Source organism: Laccaria bicolor, genomic scaffold (genome assembly GCF_000143565.1).
Source record: "Laccaria bicolor S238N-H82 LACBIscaffold_9 genomic scaffold, whole genome shotgun sequence".
Lineage (NCBI taxonomy): Eukaryota > Fungi > Basidiomycota > Agaricomycetes > Agaricales > Hydnangiaceae > Laccaria > Laccaria bicolor.
In genome coordinates this window covers 1,271,548-1,291,189 of record NW_001889880.1, presented here as the reverse complement: position 1 = coordinate 1,291,189, position 19,642 = coordinate 1,271,548, and the positions used below count along the sequence as shown (strand labels likewise).

The 19,642-nt window shown below is 47.2% G+C and overlaps 9 protein-coding genes across 9 annotated transcripts; 5 read left to right on the top strand and 4 right to left on the bottom strand.

Annotated features, from left to right (window-relative positions):
• Positions 1-183: 183 nt before the first annotated feature.
• Positions 184-1,780, bottom strand: LACBIDRAFT_157881 (uncharacterized protein; the record flags this gene model as incomplete). Its single annotated transcript, XM_001879799.1, has 6 exons — positions 184-366; positions 418-621; positions 674-817; positions 867-1,489; positions 1,542-1,662; positions 1,715-1,780. Coding segments are annotated over 6 exons (1,341 nt in total), but the record flags the coding sequence as incomplete, so codon positions are not given.
• A 214-nt stretch (positions 1,781-1,994) lies between these two features.
• Positions 1,995-4,122, top strand: LACBIDRAFT_190025 (uncharacterized protein; the record flags this gene model as incomplete). Its single annotated transcript, XM_001880037.1, has 9 exons — positions 1,995-2,087; positions 2,138-2,245; positions 2,295-2,495; positions 2,549-2,556; positions 2,611-2,701; positions 2,761-3,062; positions 3,111-3,240; positions 3,297-3,531; positions 3,585-4,122. 9 exons carry the CDS (start codon positions 1,995-1,997, stop codon positions 3,920-3,922), a joined length of 1,506 nt encoding a protein of 501 aa, XP_001880072.1. The 3' UTR covers positions 3,923-4,122.
• Positions 4,123-4,172: 50 nt separating this feature from the next.
• On the top strand, positions 4,173-7,368 carry LACBIDRAFT_234167 (uncharacterized protein; the record flags this gene model as incomplete). The annotated part of the gene is made up of 12 exons (XM_001880036.1): positions 4,173-4,354; positions 4,404-4,793; positions 4,816-4,951; positions 4,999-5,361; positions 5,411-5,574; positions 5,624-5,807; positions 5,861-6,010; positions 6,070-6,193; positions 6,247-6,509; positions 6,566-6,940; positions 6,997-7,191; positions 7,246-7,368. Coding segments are annotated over 12 exons (2,649 nt in total), but the record flags the coding sequence as incomplete, so codon positions are not given.
• A 179-nt stretch (positions 7,369-7,547) lies between these two features.
• On the top strand, positions 7,548-9,566 carry LACBIDRAFT_190061 (mitochondrial pyruvate dehydrogenase; the record flags this gene model as incomplete). Its single annotated transcript, XM_001880035.1, has 7 exons — positions 7,548-7,623; positions 7,676-7,753; positions 7,800-7,918; positions 7,970-8,181; positions 8,228-8,466; positions 8,523-9,022; positions 9,071-9,566. 7 exons carry the CDS (start codon positions 7,548-7,550, stop codon positions 9,179-9,181), a joined length of 1,335 nt encoding a protein of 444 aa, XP_001880070.1. The 3' UTR covers positions 9,182-9,566.
• Positions 9,567-10,053: 487 nt separating this feature from the next.
• Positions 10,054-13,027, bottom strand: LACBIDRAFT_319126 (uncharacterized protein; the record flags this gene model as incomplete). Its single annotated transcript, XM_001879798.1, has 15 exons — positions 10,054-10,171; positions 10,231-10,308; positions 10,360-10,411; positions 10,465-10,829; positions 10,882-11,181; positions 11,230-11,322; positions 11,378-11,603; positions 11,655-11,785; positions 11,838-12,181; positions 12,230-12,262; positions 12,310-12,381; positions 12,441-12,546; positions 12,595-12,699; positions 12,752-12,963; positions 13,013-13,027. 15 exons carry the CDS (start codon positions 13,025-13,027, stop codon positions 10,054-10,056), a joined length of 2,250 nt encoding a protein of 749 aa, XP_001879833.1.
• Positions 13,028-13,330: 303 nt separating this feature from the next.
• On the bottom strand, positions 13,331-14,047 carry LACBIDRAFT_190033 (uncharacterized protein; the record flags this gene model as incomplete). Its single annotated transcript, XM_001879797.1, has 6 exons — positions 13,331-13,458; positions 13,512-13,564; positions 13,614-13,734; positions 13,783-13,854; positions 13,909-13,968; positions 14,024-14,047. 6 exons carry the CDS (start codon positions 14,045-14,047, stop codon positions 13,357-13,359), a joined length of 432 nt encoding a protein of 143 aa, XP_001879832.1. The 3' UTR covers positions 13,331-13,356.
• A 73-nt stretch (positions 14,048-14,120) lies between these two features.
• LACBIDRAFT_234031 (NAD-aldehyde dehydrogenase) lies at positions 14,121-16,290 on the bottom strand (the record flags this gene model as incomplete). The annotated part of the gene is made up of 15 exons (XM_001879796.1): positions 14,121-14,176; positions 14,225-14,304; positions 14,360-14,511; positions 14,559-14,594; positions 14,650-14,666; positions 14,718-14,764; positions 14,821-14,875; positions 14,924-15,023; positions 15,089-15,151; positions 15,192-15,241; positions 15,299-15,371; positions 15,433-15,730; positions 15,785-15,961; positions 16,016-16,074; positions 16,123-16,290. 15 exons carry the CDS (start codon positions 16,288-16,290, stop codon positions 14,121-14,123), a joined length of 1,431 nt encoding a protein of 476 aa, XP_001879831.1.
• Positions 16,291-16,386: 96 nt separating this feature from the next.
• LACBIDRAFT_190127 (20S proteasome subunit) lies at positions 16,387-17,553 on the top strand (the record flags this gene model as incomplete). The annotated part of the gene is made up of 5 exons (XM_001880034.1): positions 16,387-16,442; positions 16,499-16,652; positions 16,706-16,872; positions 16,925-17,099; positions 17,149-17,553. The coding sequence occupies 5 exons, from the start codon at positions 16,387-16,389 to the stop codon at positions 17,416-17,418; spliced, it is 822 nt and encodes a 273-aa protein (XP_001880069.1). The 3' UTR covers positions 17,419-17,553.
• Positions 17,554-17,561: 8 nt separating this feature from the next.
• Positions 17,562-18,376, top strand: LACBIDRAFT_326280 (uncharacterized protein; the record flags this gene model as incomplete). Its single annotated transcript, XM_001880033.1, has 2 exons — positions 17,562-18,260; positions 18,341-18,376. Coding segments are annotated over 2 exons (735 nt in total), but the record flags the coding sequence as incomplete, so codon positions are not given.
• Between the last annotated feature and the right edge of the window lie 1,266 nt (positions 18,377-19,642).

Here is a 19,642-nt window from a genome sequence, read left to right as displayed (position 1 = left end):
TGCGTTATGATGTTGTTTACTATGGAATTAATGTGGATTACATTTCAAATGTTCAGCAATCCTCCGAGTTATTCGTGTACAATATGAGTTCCTGCATTTAACATTCAGATACTACAATCAAGCCACGCCAATGGTTTCCTTTCATCAGTCCTTGGTCACTGCCTCCTCTTGGTGATCCTTTGCGTCCTCTTCGTATCCCTCAACTTTGATATCATTCAAACCCAGTTCTTCATTTTGCTCAAAAGTCCTCTCGTAAGTCTCCGTGGTCATGTTTGGATCTGGGTCTGGCGCGTAAAGGCTCTGAATGTACGAGTTGGCCAATGGGTCGTCGAGGATGATTGTGAAAGGTCGCTGAGCAGCTTTGATCTATAATTGCAGGTAATCAGCCTCCCAACTACTTGCATTAGTGAAGTAAACACTTGCAGCTTTGAGACCCGTCAGGAACTTTTCAAAGGCGTTTCTATCCTCAACTATTGAGGAGTCTCCAGACGCGAAAACTTTCTCGGAAAGCTCCTCGTAGATTTGGTCGAGAATACCTTCCAGGGTGGTGAATCGGCCACCGAGAGTTCCGTGATTTAAAACGAGATCGATCTCTGGGATTGTCATGCCAGCGGTTTCGCTCTAGAAAATATTGTGGTTTGAGAGTCAACAGTGGGAAAAGGGAATCGGGTACCTTCAAAATATCACGACTCAGATCCTCTCGATCTTCCACCTTCAAGGTGATCCGTTTCCCTTTTTCCGAGATTGCTGATCCGGACTTGACCTCGTTATCTCGATACCCACAGTTGTCGCAGTTCGTAGACATGATCAAAATGTCCTGGAGATGTGGTTTGTGATAGTCCTATACTTTTATAACACAGACATACCTTGAAATAAGGGATATTGACCCGCTTCATGAGAGTTTGCAGCGCATGGCCACAGCTAGAACATACACCGGGGAAGACCAGAATTTCGTCATTCGTTATCTCTTGGTTTTCAATCGTTTTAGTAGCTTCTTCGTCCGTGGTCTGCGTCGCATCATCAGCTGCCACGAGGCCCAAGGCAATATTTTGCTGCAGGGTTCTAGGATAGGTTCTTAGATTCCACTTGGGATCGGCCATACTCCCAATAAATTCGATGAAGCTATTGCCTGCTGGGTCGTCCAGCTTGACTGTAAATGCGGGCATGGGAAGAGATCCTTTTTCAGCAGCTGTTCCGGCTTGAAATTCTTCGTCCTTGTCATCTCCGAGGATCTCCCTCATGTTGTCGATTAAAGATTGGATCTTGTGGTATCCATCTTCGTCTTGTATCCGCCTCAAGGGCTGATCGAGGCTTAGGTCTGCAACAATGTCGCGAAGGAGGCCTTCCACCGTCGTAAGTTGACCACGTTCGGTACGGGGGAGGGTGAGCTCCAGTTCTGGTACGACGATTTCACATGAAGATGATCGTATAATTTGGCGATTTAGATCGGAGCGAGCCAGGATCTTGACAGTATAGAGAGTGCCCTCCGCTTCAATAAAAATTAGCGGAAATCGAGTATTGAAATCAGCAGGAGGACGTACGTCTGATGGTACTAGCGGATTGTATCTCGTTGTTTGTCGCGCCGCAATGCTCGCAACGGAAGGACATTACGATAACTTCGCGGAAAAATGGAATGGATGTGAGAAGGAGACGCGTGGTGCCCTACTAGTAAAGGTTTTCAGGTTCCTGCGAGATGGGTGAGGTAGCTGCTGACCTGTTCCCCGCATTTCATGCATAGGGACTCGACCTCTTGCACGACGTTCTCGTCGCCGCCATCGCTTACCTCTGTTTGGGTAGCGACAGCACCGATGGTAGGGAAAATTGTATTTGTAGTCATCGGGAGTGATATGAAGAGAAGAAAAGACAATCCGAGTCGTTGCAGTTGCTATCTTATCTTTAATGTTTGGCAAGAGCGTTGGAGTTTAATCCCGTGATGTCGATCGATTTCGGTTTTAGCCGACCTGCCATTTTTTTTGGTTTACTGGTCAGTGGCGATGTTGAGATTATTAGGACGACCCATTCTCCGCACGCCCATCTCACGTCAACTAGTTTTCAGAAAAATGGCCACAGCGAATACCCCAGATTTCGTGTGTATCAAATCACTCTATTCTTGACCATTTGCTGACTCTTGCTGTAGAACAAGGTTCTCTACACTCCTTTGGCGGAGATCGACCCAGAGGTCAAGAATATCATCGATAAGGAGACATGGAGACAGTTCACTGGCCTCGAGCTTATTGCCTCCGAAGTAATGTTTCTTGTATCTGGACTACGGTCGCGTCTAATTTTACACGTAGAACTTGACCAGCAGGGCTACCATGGAGGCCAATGGCTCAATTCTGACCAACAAGTATTCCGAAGGTCTCCCGAACGCCAGGTACTACGGTGGCAACGAGTATATCGATGAACTTGAAGTTCTTTGCCGCAAACGTGCCCTCCAAGCTTTTAACCTTGACCCTCTTAAATGGGGCGTCAACGTTCAGCCATATTCTGGTAGTGTACGTCGCCATTCTTATATATCATATCTTCTCTCAACATCGTTCACTTTTAGACCGCCAAGTACGTTGCTACCGCCACGTGTGTGTGTGGACCCTGACTAACTGTGTTTCCCAGCTTTGCGGCTCTCACCGCACTTATCCAGCCCAATGACCGTCTCATGGGTCTGGGCCTTCCCGACGGTGGACATCTTACCCACGGATACTACGTATGTTGCCTCTTTTTCCTCTTTATTTTTTCGCGTCTCAAGATCACGTGTTTTTTTAGACTGCAAAGAAGAAGATGACTGCGTCGTCAATTTACTTCCAGTCTTTCCCTTATGCCATCACTCCCGAAACCAATTTGATTGACTATGCTGGGCTCGCCTCACAAGCCAAGATCTTCAAGCCCCGCTTGATTATTTGTGGTGCCTCGGCTTACCCTCGTGACTGGGATTACAAGAACCTCAAGGATACCGCTACAAGGGAAGGTGCCTGGCTCATGGCAGATATTGCACACACCAGTGGTCTTGTTGCTGCCCAGGAGTTGAATAATCCGTTCGAATACTGTGATGTCGTTACCACGACAACGTGCGCCTCTCTTAAACATCTCGCTGTTTGGTGCTAACACGATCGCAGCCACAAGACTCTCCGTGGTCCTCGTGCTGGTCTCATCTTCTTCAGGAAGGATCTCGAGTATGCGAAAGACCTCGAGAAGCGCGTCAATGACGCCGTCTTCCCTGCTTGCCAGGGTGGACCCCACAACAACGTTATTTTATTTTATTGATTGGAACATCTATGGTCAAGCTCACGTGCCCCTTGTAGACCATCGCTGCTATCGCCACAGCCCTGCTCCAGGTCGCCCAACCCGAATTCCGTGCTTATGCCAAACAGGTCATCTCAAACGCCCAGACCCTCGCGTCATCGCTCATCGAGCATGGCTACAGGTTGCAAACTGGTGGCACCGACAACCATCTCGTCCTGTGGGACTTGCGGCCCATTGGTTTGACGGGCAGCAAAGTTGAAAAGGTCTGCGATCTCATGGGCATCACCATCAACAGTATGATTTTCTCTGTTTCCCTCTCATCTTTTTGTTCACGTTCATGTTGTCAGAGAATGCTGTTTCTGGTGACGCCTCTGCCCAAGTGCCAGGCGGCATCCGTCTTGGCACCTCTGCCCTCACTTCTCGTGATATGAAGGAGGCTGATATCAAGAAGGTCGCTGAATTCCTCCACCGCGCCGTTCAACTCTCCCTGCTCCTCCAAAAAGAGGCCGGATCGAAGCTCCTCAAAGACTTCGTCCGCGTAGCCACTACTCAGGAGGCGGGCAAAGAGGGCTACGCAAAGGTGAAGGAGCTGCGCGACGAGGTCCAATCTTTCGCCAGCGCATTCCCACTCCCTGGTGTGGATGTCTCCGCGCTGAAAAAGCCTGAGGGTCTCCATGAGTATTAATAGGCTCGTCAGAGTTGTGGGTGGGATTGTACGACGGGGGTGACTTGATTGGGATTAAAGAAGATTCAACGATCACTTAATGGATTTCGCATACGACTAGGGACATTCAACCGTCCTCGTCACATTTCATGTATTTCTACGTTGCACTTGGCATTTAACAAGCATTTATTTAGTATCCGCTGTGTTTGTTTATAATGGATCGCGTTGGTAAACAATGTTGTCTTTCGCGAGTTCTCTTTGAGCGTCTTCGCCGTATCAAACGATGTCGGCAGACCTTTCTTCGTTGTTAGCCTCGTCAAGGGGACTTACTTCCCACCTCTCTCGACCAGATTTGCCTTCCGTAAATCTATCCCTCGATCAAATCGAAGCTCTTTCGCGACGCCTTGTTTCCCGACAACCTGGCACGTCTAGTGACGCCGATCGCGCGTGCGTGTTCCTTGGGTGTTCCTCTACTTTCCATTTTCAATCTATTTTGCGACAGAAACTATTTATTGGCACAAGCTCAGGTTGACGCCTCCCATTTGTCAAGCTCGATCGCTCACTTGAATACTTCCACCACATTTTCCCCACTTCAACCTCTTCAAGACACTGATGTTTCTGGTTACCTCCGAGTTGCTCACGAGCAAAATCTCATTTCTACAATTGAGGAAGGAAGGAAGGAGACGCAGGAAGAGTTTTACCGTGTCCTCGAGGAGCGCAGTCAACGCGATTGGGAGGCGAAGAAAAAGCATATTTTCGAGGAGCTTGGGGGTCGCGTCGGTGGTGACAACCGTGCCATATCCGAATTGAGAAGCAGTACACACGGGAAAAGCAGCCTATTGGTCAGTTATCCATCACTCGACCCCACTACCTTAATCTTTCTGAACTTCGTGTCAGTCAAGTGTCACACCAAGTCTTTCTTTGCAGATGCAAAGCAAAATGATGGCTTATGATCGAGTGATATCAGACTTGAATGCCGCGAGGTTGCGCAGGACGTCGTTCCCCGTCGTTCATGCTCTAATCGAAGCATCTCTGGCCGTTTCTCACGACGTGAGTAGATCATTCACCGTTCAGCAGGTTCTAATCAAACCACCCAGCCACGCTCCAGTCAGATAACGCAAAACTTCCACATTCTCTCAAAAATCACCGCAGAGCCGCCTGCGCTTCCTCCAATAGAGCATGCTGGTGCCCACGTTCTCAATGCTCCCCTCTTCGAACGCAAATATGCTCGCGTCTACCTTGGAGACCCTGAATCTCGAGATGCCATTGCTTTAAGGCGTCAAATTGCTAGAGGGGCGAGGGAAGCACTTGAGGAACAGTACTGGGATATCGTGGAACGTACAGTCCAGGCCCGCCCTGTGGAAGCCAGGCTTGGCGGAGACCCAAGCATCGCCAACAAAGTCAGAGCTTTCTTACTTGTGAGGTATTATCGTAATGGAGAATGGGAGGATCGTATTGAGGTATGTCGACTTCGTGGAGATAATGTATTTATGGCCAATCCCCTTCCAGCTTCTCGCTGGCCAGCCCCTCTGGGCCAAGCTGTTTTATCTGGTCCGAACTGGACACGTGCAAGAGGCGTTGAACGAGGCAATGTCGGCCCAGCAAGCCATTGAACATCGGGAACCAAGCTTTGTGAATCACTTTAGAGCCTGGACCGAATCTTTAGATAGAAGGTAACGCTTGTAACCGTTCTTGATCTCTTCTAACAAAGTTCGGTCGTAGATTGCCCAAACCCCATCGAGACCATCTACAAGCCGTGTACAATGCTCACATGTTACATTCCTCCACCGCAGATCCATTCAAACTAGCTTTATATAAGCTTATGGCGAGACTTGAGCCTTCGAGAAGAAGCGTTCCGCAGGTGACGACCACCACCGAAGATTGGCTTTGGTATCAGCTTGCCATGGTGAGTTTACGAGGAGTCTTATTCCCAGAAATCATGTTGATGCGTTCACCTAGGTGGAAGAAGAAGAAGACGGCGGATTACGCGCGCTAGCGGACGTTCTTCTTGGATACGGCGAACGCCATTTTGATGGTCCTGCCAACCAACCAGGATCTCACCGTGGTGTATGGGCTGGTGTGTTATTAATGTGTGGCCAATTTGAGCGTGTTCGTTGACCCAAGTTTTGTTGAAGTCCTGTTGCTGATTTAATTCTTTTTCCCGACAGGCGGTAGCTGCCCTTTGGGAACATCAGGAGACGGAAATTGAAGCTGTCCATCTCGCAATTGCCCTGGCGTATCATGGTCTCTTACGAGCCCCATCACGGGCAGAGACGTCTGACATGACACCTTGTTCGTCTTTTTCGTGAGTTGCCTGAAGGATAATCGGTTGACGTCTTTTGCAGTGTCACTGTCACCGGCATCCCTTCCTGCACTAAGCATGTCGACTCTCATCTGGCGCTATGTGCGTCAATTCGTCAAGATGGATGCCAAAGAGGCTCTCCAATATGTATATTGTGTCTGCTTATGTGGGGATCAAGGCGATAGTATTGGAAAGGAGCAAGTTGAGAGTGCATGGGACCTTACCCGCCGGATCATCGTTCAAGCCAACAGCGGGCCAGGTTGGGAAGAGCTCGTTGGGGGTTTCAGACCTGATGGTTCTCGATTCGTTCGTAGCCACCCCCCTTCAAGTGCGCCGATTCTAATTCTGTGACTGTTTTTTAGAGCGGCGTCATTGAACAAGGGGCATCCTTGTTGCGTTTGGAGGACAGCAAGCAATTTAATCAAGAAATTATCATTCGTGCTGCCCAGCATTCGGAGGAGAATGATCGCATCGCTGAGGCTATAAAGCTGTACAATTTGGCTAGCGATTATTCCACTGTCGTCTCGTGCCTTGCGCAAGCGCTCGGTAATACCATCTCTCAGTCCAGTCCCGACGAAAAGGCCCGCGCAATCGAGAAGACTGCTGCTGATATTTTGCGACATTATGAAAGAACCAATCGAGCCGTTGGAAAGAATCGCGAAGCCGTGATTAAGCTACTCAGGATTAGGGAGGCTCTGAATGCAAAGAACTCTGGCAAACCCGATGTTGCGCTTGAGGTTCGTCTCTTTTTTTGCTTGTTCGATTCTTAATGGTGACCTATTACATGGTACAGATTATGGAGTCGACGGATCTCATCCCACTCACTGGCGATGTCGCAAAAACGACACGACGTGCAGAAGAATTCAAGGATCTGCATGAGACATTGCAGCGAAACTTGCAAACGTACCTCACGCTAACAATGGACGCCCTTGCAGCCATTCAGCAGAGAGTCAAGTCCTCCGCGGTTGGCGATACCACGCGACAGATGGTAAGGCTTCCCGACCTGTATATTTTACCTGTGATACTGATCTGGCTCGTCAAGACACTGTCTTCCGTTAGGAGAAAGTCACGGTCATTGATGGTCTTTGCTGGTATTCTGAAGTATCGCATGTCGCCAGATGTATACTCTTACCTAGCTAGACTTGACGTAGAGATTGCATTGTGATAAAAATGCAGATTTCGGCCGGATAGACATAGCCGGGGTAATCTAGACCAAACATGTGAATTGTAACGGTAGTTGGAGTCATAAGTACATCCGTTTTACTTGTGGTCCTGTACTACTTTGCAAGTACTTTATTTCCAGTCTTTTTATGCGGACACAGCTCTGCCCACTTTCTCTCTGCAATGTCTGCAGCTTTTCGTATAACCCCACATCTATGGGACAAGATCCACCATTTTGCTAGTTTTCCTCAAACCGGGGGTCCGTCGTGTGCTTTGAATCGTCTCTCTTCTCTCCAACTAACATGCATCAGTTTCTTTGCAACAAATGGTCTTATTCGGCCAAAATCCGAGCCAAGGAACGCTTTTGAAGGCGAGCCAATTCTTGGCAGGTATGATCTCCGTCGCTGGTCATCGCATTGGGATCTAACAAGTTAGCAGAGGAGCTGCCTGTGCGTCTGGCCCATCGTGTCAAGGAACTTGATGAGCTGCCTCACAACCTCAGCGCCATGCCCTCCATCCAGAAGGTCAAGCTCTGGTATGCTCAATCCTTCGAGGTACTGTTCCCCCACTCCTTCTTCACTCGTGTGACTGAAGTGAATCTACAGGAACTTATCACCTTTCCGCCGATAGCTCTGCCTCCAGACATTCGCCAAGCTCTCATGGTTCCCCGTTCAGACGATATTGCTCTCCCAGAATCAAAGCCCAATCCCTCCTTCACAAAATTCGCCGATGGCTCCACTCAATACACTCACGGATATTGCAATAGCAACGGAAATGGGTTTAACAAGTTGAAGCTACGTGTGCCAATGGAGCGAAGGTTCGTCAGCATCTCCACTGATAGGCTTTATTAATTGTTGCCGCAGATATTATGCCAATACGAATAACATCTCATGGCCACCAGCAGTACAAGATTACAACAAACGCTTCACAAAAGTTTTAGAGCATATCAAGAGTAGGCACGATCCCACCGTCACTACCGTTGCTCAAGGTGTCTTGGAATGGAAACGAAGCCAAAATGCACGCCACATTGGATTGGACATTCAAGCCTGGCTAGACCGATTCTATCTCTCTCGTATAGGCATCCGATTTTTGATTGGTCAACGTGCGTGTTTTCTCCGGATTAAGAATAAGTTTCTTACTGAACAATTAATATATCAGACGTCGCACTAAACACCCACCAAGCACACGAAGACTATGTTGGGATAATCTGCACAAAAGCGAATGTACACGATATCGTTCAAGAAGCCATCGAGAACGCGCGCTTTGTATGTGAAGAGCACTACGCCATGTTCAAAGGGCCTCCTGTTCAGCTCATCTGCCCTAAACACCTCATATTCCCTTACGTCCCGGGCCACTTGTCACACATTTGTTTTGAGTTGCTCAAAAACTCCTTGCGTGCGGTTGTTGAGCGATATGGCGTTGACGACGATACTGGTGTGGTATATCCACCCATCAAAGTGATCGTTGTGGAAGGCAAGGAAGACATAACCATCAAGATCTCTGACGAGGGTGGGGGCATTGCACGGAGTGCCATCCCTCTCATTTGGACATACATGTACACGACGATGGAGAGCCAGGACATCGATCAAAATTTCAAGGCTAGCGACTTCAAAGCTCCTATGGCTGGATTTGGCTATGGTTTGCCCCTGTCGAGATTGGTACGTTTCTTCCTGTATACTCTCAGCCACACACTGATTTGCGTTCAGTATGCCCGCTATTTTGGAGGCGACCTCCGCCTGATATCTATGGACGGATTCGGAACGGACGTGTATATCCATCTCAATCGGCTGTCGAGCAGCCAGGAACCGCTACCTTAGCGGAGCGCACACCTATTGCCAGGTGTACCTCCCCGCAATAGGTAGACGGAAGCTGGGATGGCCAAAACGACTTTATCGACAGCCCTCTGGCTTTCCGCTCTCAAGCTGTTGCGGCACGACTCATTTGTTGAGTTCCGTTTGTTCCGACTAGACGACCCTTTCATCTGCAATGGTCTCGTCACATGCCTTTCATCTGGGTCATCCGCTCTTTCCTTCATTTGTCTCGAGTCCGCTTCAAATTGTACTGCTAATTTCAGTGTACTACAAATCTCTGTATAATAACACATCCCAAACGACCTCGTCAATTTTGGAATCGCTTAATATCTTATATACTGTAAAACGTACAGTACACACAGATGAACGTTACTGAAAGTTGAAATCCGCCATCCTCGCTTCGTCTGTCTCCAATCGGAAGCAGGAGTAGGTCTGTCCCCCTGATCCATGGCCAGAACCTCGACTTGACTCTAGTCTCTATCCAGAAGCTAGACTCGACGCCAGTCTCTATGGGATCAGCAAGAATTGCTCGTCATAAAGTTCGCTCTCCCAATCGAACATACTTACCGGTCTCAGCGTGTTGCTGGTGAGATGTGCCAACAAGAAAAGGTGCGTCGTACATAGTACGTCATTCACGCTCAGTGACAGTTGAGAAAATTCGCTTGAGGAATTCTGGACTTTATTGAAGCCCCCTCTTATGCTCGCTTTCCCAATTGCCCTTTGCCTTAGATTTCCCTGTCCTCTTCCAATCAGAAGTCCTATTTCCATGTTGATTACATAGGGATCCCCATTCTTCTCACAGGTACTTCTGTCATATTTAGCCCCTGCGTACTAAACATGTTCAGCACCTAGCCCAGCCATCTGTCCGAGCTCCCACCTTACCCCTCTGGCGCCTCATTAGCCTCGACTAGTGGATTGCCGTTTTTCTGCTTTTCTGCGTTCTTCAAGTTTCCGGCCGTAGTCAGATCTTCGCCATATAGTCGTAAACTCAAAGCACTTCGTTGAAATCAACACCTACTCAGTTCTCTAACAGGCCAAAAGAACAAAGTACATACCTCTTGGCCTTTTTGTCGATCATTAACCCAATCGAGCTCTTCGCTTTCCATACAGGGAGGACCAGTTCATGGTTCAGCCTAGATTCACATTTGAGAGGGTTACTTTGAGGAGGTATGGGTATAACTTACGACGCCGCGCCTAGTTGACCTGGAGGGAATCTGACGATATGGCTCCCCGAAGCTGACCAAAAATTAGGATGACTTCTTAACTTAGAAGAGGGATGGAATACAGACTCCCTGCTTCCGCTATTCCCCTAAAAGGCTCATTGAATGTTGTGCACAGAGGATAATAGGATTCGATTAGCGTTTTGAGCGATTCCATATCCCCAGTGAGAATTGTCGCAGGGTCGACGTAGGGAAGGATGACAGGTAGTCCCTCTCCTAGAACGCGAAATTGTGCCTCAGCACCTTTTCCTGCTTCCTGCTTGGAGAGCACCTTAGTCCCAGCAGCATTGAGCCTCAGACGGTCGTAATCATTGTGCTGGATGATCGTCTTCACAAGGTCGTTGACTAGGTATAACGAGCGGACGGCATCCCCAGCTGGGTTTCGAACAAGAACATTGCTTGCGGGGAAGTCACTATTCAAATTGAGGCGTTTCCTGTAGTCAGAATCAGCATGGGGCCTGGGTGCATCAAAGGAGAAAACTTTACATGCAAGACAAAAGGATGAGATCATCTGGAGAGAGGAAGGTGTAGGGATTCTCTTTGAAAGAACCTCCCCCTTGAGCAGATTTACTCTTTCCCTTCTTCGTTAGAGTTTTTGGCGTTGGTTTCATGTTGCCTTCACTGTGTGGATTTTCGGTCGATGCATCCGCTGACTCTGCCTTTGACTCATCCAGGGTCACCTCGGTGTCTTCTTCCATAGCAGTTTCGTCTGGTTCATAGTCCACTAATCTGGGCTTCTTAGCTTCTGGAACATCTTCTGGCTCATTTGCCTCCCGTTTACGCTCCCTGAGTAGACATCAGGGTTGTGTATCCCAGTAAGCTCATATTCCTTACGATATCAGGGAACTAGCTGGAGCTTTGCCTTTCTTCTCGAGAACGGCGACAAAAAAACCTCCAGAATCCTGGAGATGAGGGTAGATACGCAAACTGTGTGGGGCGACAGCTTGAGTGGCATAAAAAGACGTTATCGAACGGTGCACACCATCGAGTCAGGTTCAGCTTATCAACATTCTCGGGGGGCCAGCACCCTTTTGACATCTTGTCTTTCAATGTTTGATCGGAATCCGAGGTTTTGAACTGTTCGTAAGTAGGAAACGGCATATCAATTTTGTTAACCTTGTCGATGATGACAGTTGGTATCCAGGACGTTAGTCCTGGTCTACGCTTGAGAGAAGGCAATTTGGGTGTGACATCAACCAGTTCGAAATCTTTTAATTATATTCAGTATCAGGAGTATCGAGAAGGGGGATGATAATGACCGTGGTTGTTGTTCAGGGCCTCAGCAACGACGGCTTCATTTTCGACAGGATTCAAAGAGCAGGTAGAGTAAACAATTCTTCCATCTTTCGCGAGGAGGTTCATTGCACGTTGAAGAATTCGAACCTGTAAACTACGAATGGACTTGAGTGTGGAATCACCAGGGTATGCAACGTCTGAGATACCTGTGAAGACCATTTCCGTCCATCGTAGACCATCCCTTCCAGATACCCATATTCTTCCGCATGGTTCCGTCGCCGCTACACGGTACATCACATAGAATTCGGTCAAACATTAATTGGTCCATTTGCGTGCCACCGTCTTGAGTTACCACAGGAATTTGAATTCCAGGGTAGTTCGATGCATCTAGATTGGTCACCATTAGAGCTGGACTAGGCAGACGTGCAGACTGGTGAATTAGGAGGTGAGTTCGCTTGTTGTCACTGTCGTTTGCGAGCACGAGACCTGGCGGAATTGACGTGGAGGTGATGGTATCATTAGCGTGCAGCGCTTCCAGTAGTTGCGCAGTCTGCAATGTTCAATAAAGGCTGGAAAACAGTGTGAAGAGTAGATCAACCTTGGAACCTGGAGCAGCGCACATGTCCATAACCTACTTCTGCATTAGCTTGCGAGCAGTGTTTCCATTCTTTTGCCCACCTTGTGGTGCGGCTCGACCTCCAGAAACAGGGGTGGCAGCATGCTCACGCCTTCTTGTCTTGATATGTTCCCCTGATTGATAGTTGAGTCTTTTTATTAGCTAGGAAGGACCTTGAGAAATTGAGACAGACCACTTCAGTTTCGTAGACCAAGAAAGAATGGAATTTTTTGAACTCTGGAGATTTACGAAGCGCTTTCTTTGAAACGTTGAATTGCCATGCCAATCCATCTGGATACCTTTTCAAGCTAAGCAACAGCGTAGGCACTTCTAGGTAACAAGCTCACCAGGGTATTTGGGCTGGCGGGGATATCCGTTGGCCCTCAAACGTTACGTCGCTCAGGCTGGGTACGTGATGGTCTTTTATGGTTGCGTTCAGAGTGGTTGCCGTCCTATGGTACCATTCATCATGGTTTCACGAAGAAAACTCGGAAAATCAAGTACTGTCTGCTGCCTGCAACGCGAAAGGTTGTTGGTAGAGGCTGTCGAAGGGAGTCGAGAAGGAGTTCCCATTCATCCTCGGGAACGATTTTCTGAGTCTTGTAATAAGATGAAAAGCGCTCATTATTCATGTCAACCTTCTCGATAAGGTCTGTCCTGTCCTCGTTCATCTTTTCCTCCCGCCGAGCACCTTCTTTGGGTCTTGCACTCCGTTTCTTGGTTCCTATCAGATATGCCATACTGTCAAAGAGTAGCATTACTTACCTTAGTCCTAGTCATGATTGAGCTTGGTTTTGGTAGACTCTATTTTCGCAGAGATTAGATCTTAGTTGACCTTGCTTGCCAAATCCAACAGATCACGCATAAACAAACACATCAACGTTACTTTATCTACGAGAAGAACTTAAAACAGGACGTAGGCGACTCGTTAAAGGTCTTGAGGGCTTGGGTATACTGAAAACCATGGCAGGATGGTTATGGCTTCTGCTTCTCAGTGATAGAAAGCCGTGGTGCCAAGGCTGCCACCGTGATTCGTCGACATGTGTGACCCCTTGAAGCATCTGGCAAGGGGGACTCGGAGCAAGTTCCTGTTACGGCTTCAATCCATTCTACTCGAGTTTTTCAAGTTCCTCAAGGCGTGACAGAACCACATCCTTGCTCGTCTCCTCTATTTCTCCGGCGAGGAAGATTTCATCCAAGATGGCATAGACCTGTGAACAACGAAGATCATAGTTATACTTAGGAATGATTTTCAAAATAATACCTTGTAAAAGTTGAAAACCAGGTCCAGTTCGCAAACGTTATCAAAGAATTGGTCTGCGGGCAATCAGTATGACCTCAGACTCGGAGAAGACGAGTGGCATACCAAGAACCTCTACAAACAGATGAATAGCTTCGAGATACGCCAATTCATTATCGTTTCCGTCCACGCACAGACAGAAGAAGAGTCCCGCGTATCGTCGATAAACAATTTTGTAATTGCGGAACTGAAGCGGATAGGTTGAGGAGGTCGAAAAGGGTTGATAGAGGCTCACCTCCACAAAGTTTGACTGATACTTCTGATCTCTAGGAGCTACGAGCCTATGAACCTCCCCGCGAAGTCGTACCTGGAGCAGCGGTTAAACCAATACGGACATTGTTGTGCTCAAGATGGGGCTTACCTTCTCCTCGTCGTCATATGGTACGTACCATTTTGACAATCTAGTTTTCCCTTGACGGTTCTATCGTGCATGACTTCACCACCGTCCGAGTGGTTTAAGTGATGAAAGCACTAACTTGTACCAAAATGAATCTGATCATGGCTGGTGCCAAGAAAGTTACAAACTGTGGTGATACGAATGATGTTATTACATAACCAACTCCCATTATATTTCTACGTTGTCCTGATCTTCATGTGAACCGACTTCGCTCGTGTGACCTGATCATATCCTGAAGTCCGGGTCGGTATCTGGCTTGTAATAAAGTCAAGCTACTCACCAAATTTACTCAAGCTAACACCTCTTCCGCTATCTTTTACCCCAGTCCAGGCCAAAGCAGGGTCCAAATAATCGCACCTGCTCGTTAAAAAAGGACAACATATAGTTGAATTTTTCTTAAGCAATTACACCTTACCTGTTTAAAAACACCGTCCCAGTTTCCAATTCGTTCACAAATTTATTGAAGACCTCAGATTGAGGATTGGCTTCGACGTCGGTCCAGACGGATGCAGTCAAACCGTAAGGCGAATCGTTCATGAGCCTCACAGCCTCATCAACTGAGGCAACCTAGGTCAACAGTCAGCGAGCGTAATAATCTTCAGAGGTATCCTTACGCTCTGTATCCCAACAACCGGGCCAAACGTCTCTTCCTGCGTTTATCAAATTTTATGCATGTAGGACACTGATATCCAAAGAAATGTATACCATCATAACATCCATTGCTTGAAGAAGGAAATTGTGAGATGATCAAATTTCGTTGCGGGAGGACGCACAATGATTGACGTCGACGAGAACCTGTGGTGCGACATATGTGGTACCACTGGTTTTGTAAATGTGACTCAGCCAAGCTAGCTCTCATTTATTTGAGAGCCTCACGATTTCGCAAAGGGAAATAGTTGTTCTGAGATAAGAGCTTTGGCACCCGCTTTGACTAGAAACATATTAAACTCAGAACGACGCGGTCATTGACTATTCATACCAGCATCATCAATCTGTTTTCGAATACGTTCGGCACTCGCTAAGCTAACCACGGGCCCCAGATTGGTTTCCGAAAGCGTAGGATCGCCAAGTTTGTATGTCTAAACCCAGCAGAGTTTTTTTTTTGTTTGTGATAAATTCATGTCGGATTACATTTCAAACTCACCTTTGTGATCTCGACAAATCGTTTTACAAACTCTTCATAGATTGATTCGTGAACATATACCCTCTGGAACAAAATTGAGTGTGTCTGCCTTTCGACGGTACACTGAACTCGCCTCGACGGAGCAGCAACTTTGTCCTGAATTGAAGAAAGCACCTGCGCAGGGTGTCAAACAAGTGAAGGTAGATAACAGAGGAAGAAGAAAGAACTCACCATCAACTAACTCACCAGCTGTATAATCCAGGTTTGCATCAGACGCGACGTACGCTGGGTCTTTCCCACCAAGCTTTCAAAAGGGGTAAACCCCCAAGAACGACCATCATCACTGAATCAGAGAGAGCACGCACCTCCAAAGCGACACCAGTAAATCCGGACGCTTTCGCAGCAGTTTCCGCTATAGACCGACCTCCCGACACGCTGCCAGTGAAAGACACGAAGTCAATGGATGGATGCTGGATAACGTGTGTAGTCAAAGAAGGCGACAAATGGACCACCTGGATAACGTCTTTCGGTACACCCGCCTGAGTCAATGCGAGTGCAAATCTCTCCGCGGTTAGGGGTGTTTGCGGTGAGGGCTTCAGCAAAACCGCGTTGCCTGCGATGATGGCGGGCAGAACAGAATTGATCGACACGAGATACGGAAAACTGCAGAGTGATTTTCGGTGAGTTGTTGCTATGACAAGGAAGGCAGTAGCCTACTTCCAAGGCGCGATAACGAGCACGACACCCAACGGAGTTCGTTTGATGTATCGTTTGAATCCAGGCTTATCTGTATCTGCTAGTGAAACATCTGCCAAAGATGATTCTGCTACAGATAGCATGTACTCTGCTCGTTCCAGAACACCTCGAACTTCTCCTGCGCCTTGGGAGACTGGGCTGGTGTCAGGTGATGATCGTTAGTGAAGATTGTGCTCATGAAATTGTGCTTACCGCCCCATCTGAAGTGACAACTCCAACGGTATTTCATCCTTCATTTTCCTAAACTCGTCCTTGGTAGCGTCAGATAATGATCAAGGAGATGATCATATCGAGCGCACCATGAACTTCCTACCGATAAGCACCCTTTCGTTGACCGGAACCCCACTCCATAATTTCTGAGCTGTGGCAGCGTTCTTGACGATGACATCAAGTTCGTCCTTTGTGGGGTATATTCTAGAAACATAGGGCTTCTGGTTGTGAGGTGATATCGTTGTCTGGATGGACATGGTGGTTGTTGAGCAGGCTGATCTAATCTAATCTTAATCACGTGGCGACGCGTAAGTATAACTCTCGAGTTGAGGATTCGTTACTTGCAACACACAATGTCCTCCTCATCTATATACTCGCCTCCTGGATTCGACTTTTCAAATCAACTTCGGTATTCACTTCAGGAACATCAACTCAATGTCAAGCTAATGTCGTCGTCGATCTTAGGAATAATTTTATGTTACAGAAAGGCCTTCCCCTCCCAAAAGCGACCAGCACTGGAACGACCATTGTAGGATGTTTATTCAAGGACGGCATTGTTTTGGGTGCAGATACGCGGGCGACAGAGGGTCCGATCGTAGCAGACAAGAACTGTGAAAAGGTTCTACAGACGCGTCATCTGTGCTACCTTGATTCTAATGATTCGTCTTTTAGATTCACTACATCACGGAGTCCATTCGATGCTGCGGTGCAGGAACGGCAGCAGATACAGAATTCACCACTGCTCTAATATCTTCAAACATGGAGATGCACGCCCTACAAACTGGACGCAAGCCTCGCGTTGTGACTGCCATGACCATGTTGAAGCAGATGCTTTTTAGGTATGCATTTAATGGCTCATTCATGCACCCTTTCTCACATATATCTACTCAGATATCAAGGGCAAGTTGGAGCCGCACTGGTCTTGGGCGGCGTTGATGCCACCGGTGCTCACCTCTTTACAATCCATCCTCATGGCTCAACGGACAAGCTTCCATATGTTACTATGGGTTCTGGAAGTTTGGCTGCGATGGCTGTTTTTGAAAGCGGCTGGAAGCCAAATATGGAGGTGGGTTTGACCTAGTTCCATCCCGTGCTGTATCACATTTGTTCCGTAGCGAGAAGATGCTCTCAACCTTGTCAAACTTGCCATCGCTGCAGGAATTTTCAATGATCTTGGATCAGGTTCCAACATCGACGCTTGCATCATAACCGCCAACAACACTGAGATGCTTCGAAACGTAGAAATGCCCAACGTCCGGGTACAGAAGGAGCGCGATTACAAGTTCAGAAGAGGTACAACGGCGTGGAAGAAAGAGGATGTGAGGAAGTTGATTGTCGAGGAGCAGACCCTTTTAATCGGCGGCGATGAGATGGATACCTCATAATTCATGCGCTATGTGGGGGGAGGCAAGGGCTCTAAATAAACGAAATTACAACATGGAATTTGATCGTTTCTTCTCATATGTCATCATCCTCAGATTCCTTGTTCTACACGCTTTCTAATCACGTACAACGCCGCATTGACGAGGCTTTCGACGTCGTATCCAAGGACGTGGGTAATGCAGCCTTCGGCGCCGATGGCAACTTGAAGGTCGTCAATGATGTCGAAGGGGCCATCGTTCAAGACGGCGACAAAGTTCCCCCTCTACAAATCCCACTCACTCTGATCCCTGCTGCCCTTCAGTACCTCGACCTGCCACCGGATGACCCCGAAATCTGCTCAATCTTCCGAAACGCTGCATCCGGTTGGAGCTCCTCTTCGCCAAATATACGCCGGAACGAAGAGTATGTCAGTCGTGATGATTGGCGCGCTGTGTGTGCGGTCCTTCTTGAACATGATGACGGGGATGATGAGGACCCATTAGATTCATTACCTAGGGCTCAAATACCAGGGTCCTGTGAGGAGGACGACGAAGAAAGTGGCTCCTGCCGTGAATCTGACGATGATTCAGCAGAGTCTACAACTGGCGACCTCGATGGCGAATACATTGAGGGAGAAACATCTCGTCGCAAGCCCGGCGGCCCTCGAAAAGCAGAATTACTGTCGCCCTCAACCAAGGCCTTGGACACGCAGAAACTTACTCCTCACCAGCGGCAGGCGTGCTTGGACGCTTTTGCCTTATTCTTCCCGGATGCCTCCCCTGCTGAACTTCCTGAGAAGAAAATTATGATGAAGGATATTCAGCGAGTTGCGGGCCTTCTCAAAGAGAAAATCAAGGCAGAAGAGGTATGGCTCTTATATCATCGCTAGAGCCTCGTCTAATGGTGTCCAATATGGATGGTTGAAATGCTTGACATGTGTTCAAGCTCAGCGGAAAGATCTGTGACCTTGATGGACTTTAGTAATATGATGGTGATGACAAGACTTGTATAATGCCTGCTACGTTAGTACAGGCATAAACCACAGCTGGGTCAATGACACAAAACAGTCTTGCCCCACTATTTTTGCTTGCATCTCTTAGAAATTTCAATATCAATGTAAGGAAATATATGAGTGTGCTTTTTCTGAAGCAACAAAATCTCTTCATGTCCTCAAAAGTTCTATTCATCAGTATTGATCAGGCTTGAAAAATTCCATTTCTGGCTAAAGATTGAATGTACATGAGGATGGCAGATGTAGCAGCCTCTGGCCTCAATCCTCTGTGGAACATGGATTTCAAGCTAACTAGACAACATTTGAGCATGCTACATATAAAATACTCTCCCCTCTCAACCAACACATTAGGGGTGTTCACAGTGGCCATTTTTGTGACAATTTTTGTAGACACTAACTGATCAAAAGTAATGTCACATGATTTTTTGGACAAAGTTGGTGCTATAACACAAGAACCAGACATTTTAAGAACTAAACTCTGGTGCATGAAACATAGCTAAATAGGTGTAGATTGTATATACCAAGTCTGGGGATGAACAAATAAAAACTCAGGATAGGGCAGGGCATTGACTGTGACAACTCCCAAAAATGGGATGTGACAAAGTGGGAAATTCTGAATGACTGCAACCTACTGGAAGCAATTCACAACTTGAGGAAGAGATATTTTGAACACTGGATCGCCCTGCTATTGCTATGAGCTTCATAAAGACTTTGGGCTAGAAAATTCTATATCCTCCCCTAAAATGTAAATCTGTACTTGTTGTCAATTTATGTATTTTTCACTCAATATATTTGTTGGAATGAGGTAAAATGACTCCCTATTAATGTTTGTAGTGTGTATAATACAAAAGGTAGGTAGAAATGTTAAAATGAACATTGCATAATGTTTGTAGAAGCTAATTTCCAGGGTTTTTCTGGAAGTAAACAAGTATCTACAGCATTGGTCCTTCTTTTCTGCAAGAAGAAAAAATGCTACCATCCTTTTGAGTTAATCCATGGAGACTTGGGATGTCTTTTAAACAATGCCTGAAGTATAGCATGATAGCAAATAGATTGTCACTGGGTATAACTTGAAAAGTCCCTGGTAAAAATACATTTTGCATAGAGCAAGAAAGGTGTGGGGGTTTCACATCATTGTCTAATAGGACCTCTGTTTATTTCTTTAGGATGGTGTTAGTAGGCATGAGAAGTGCCTTGTGAAATATTTTCAGCCCCAAGTCACCTAGAAAAATGTC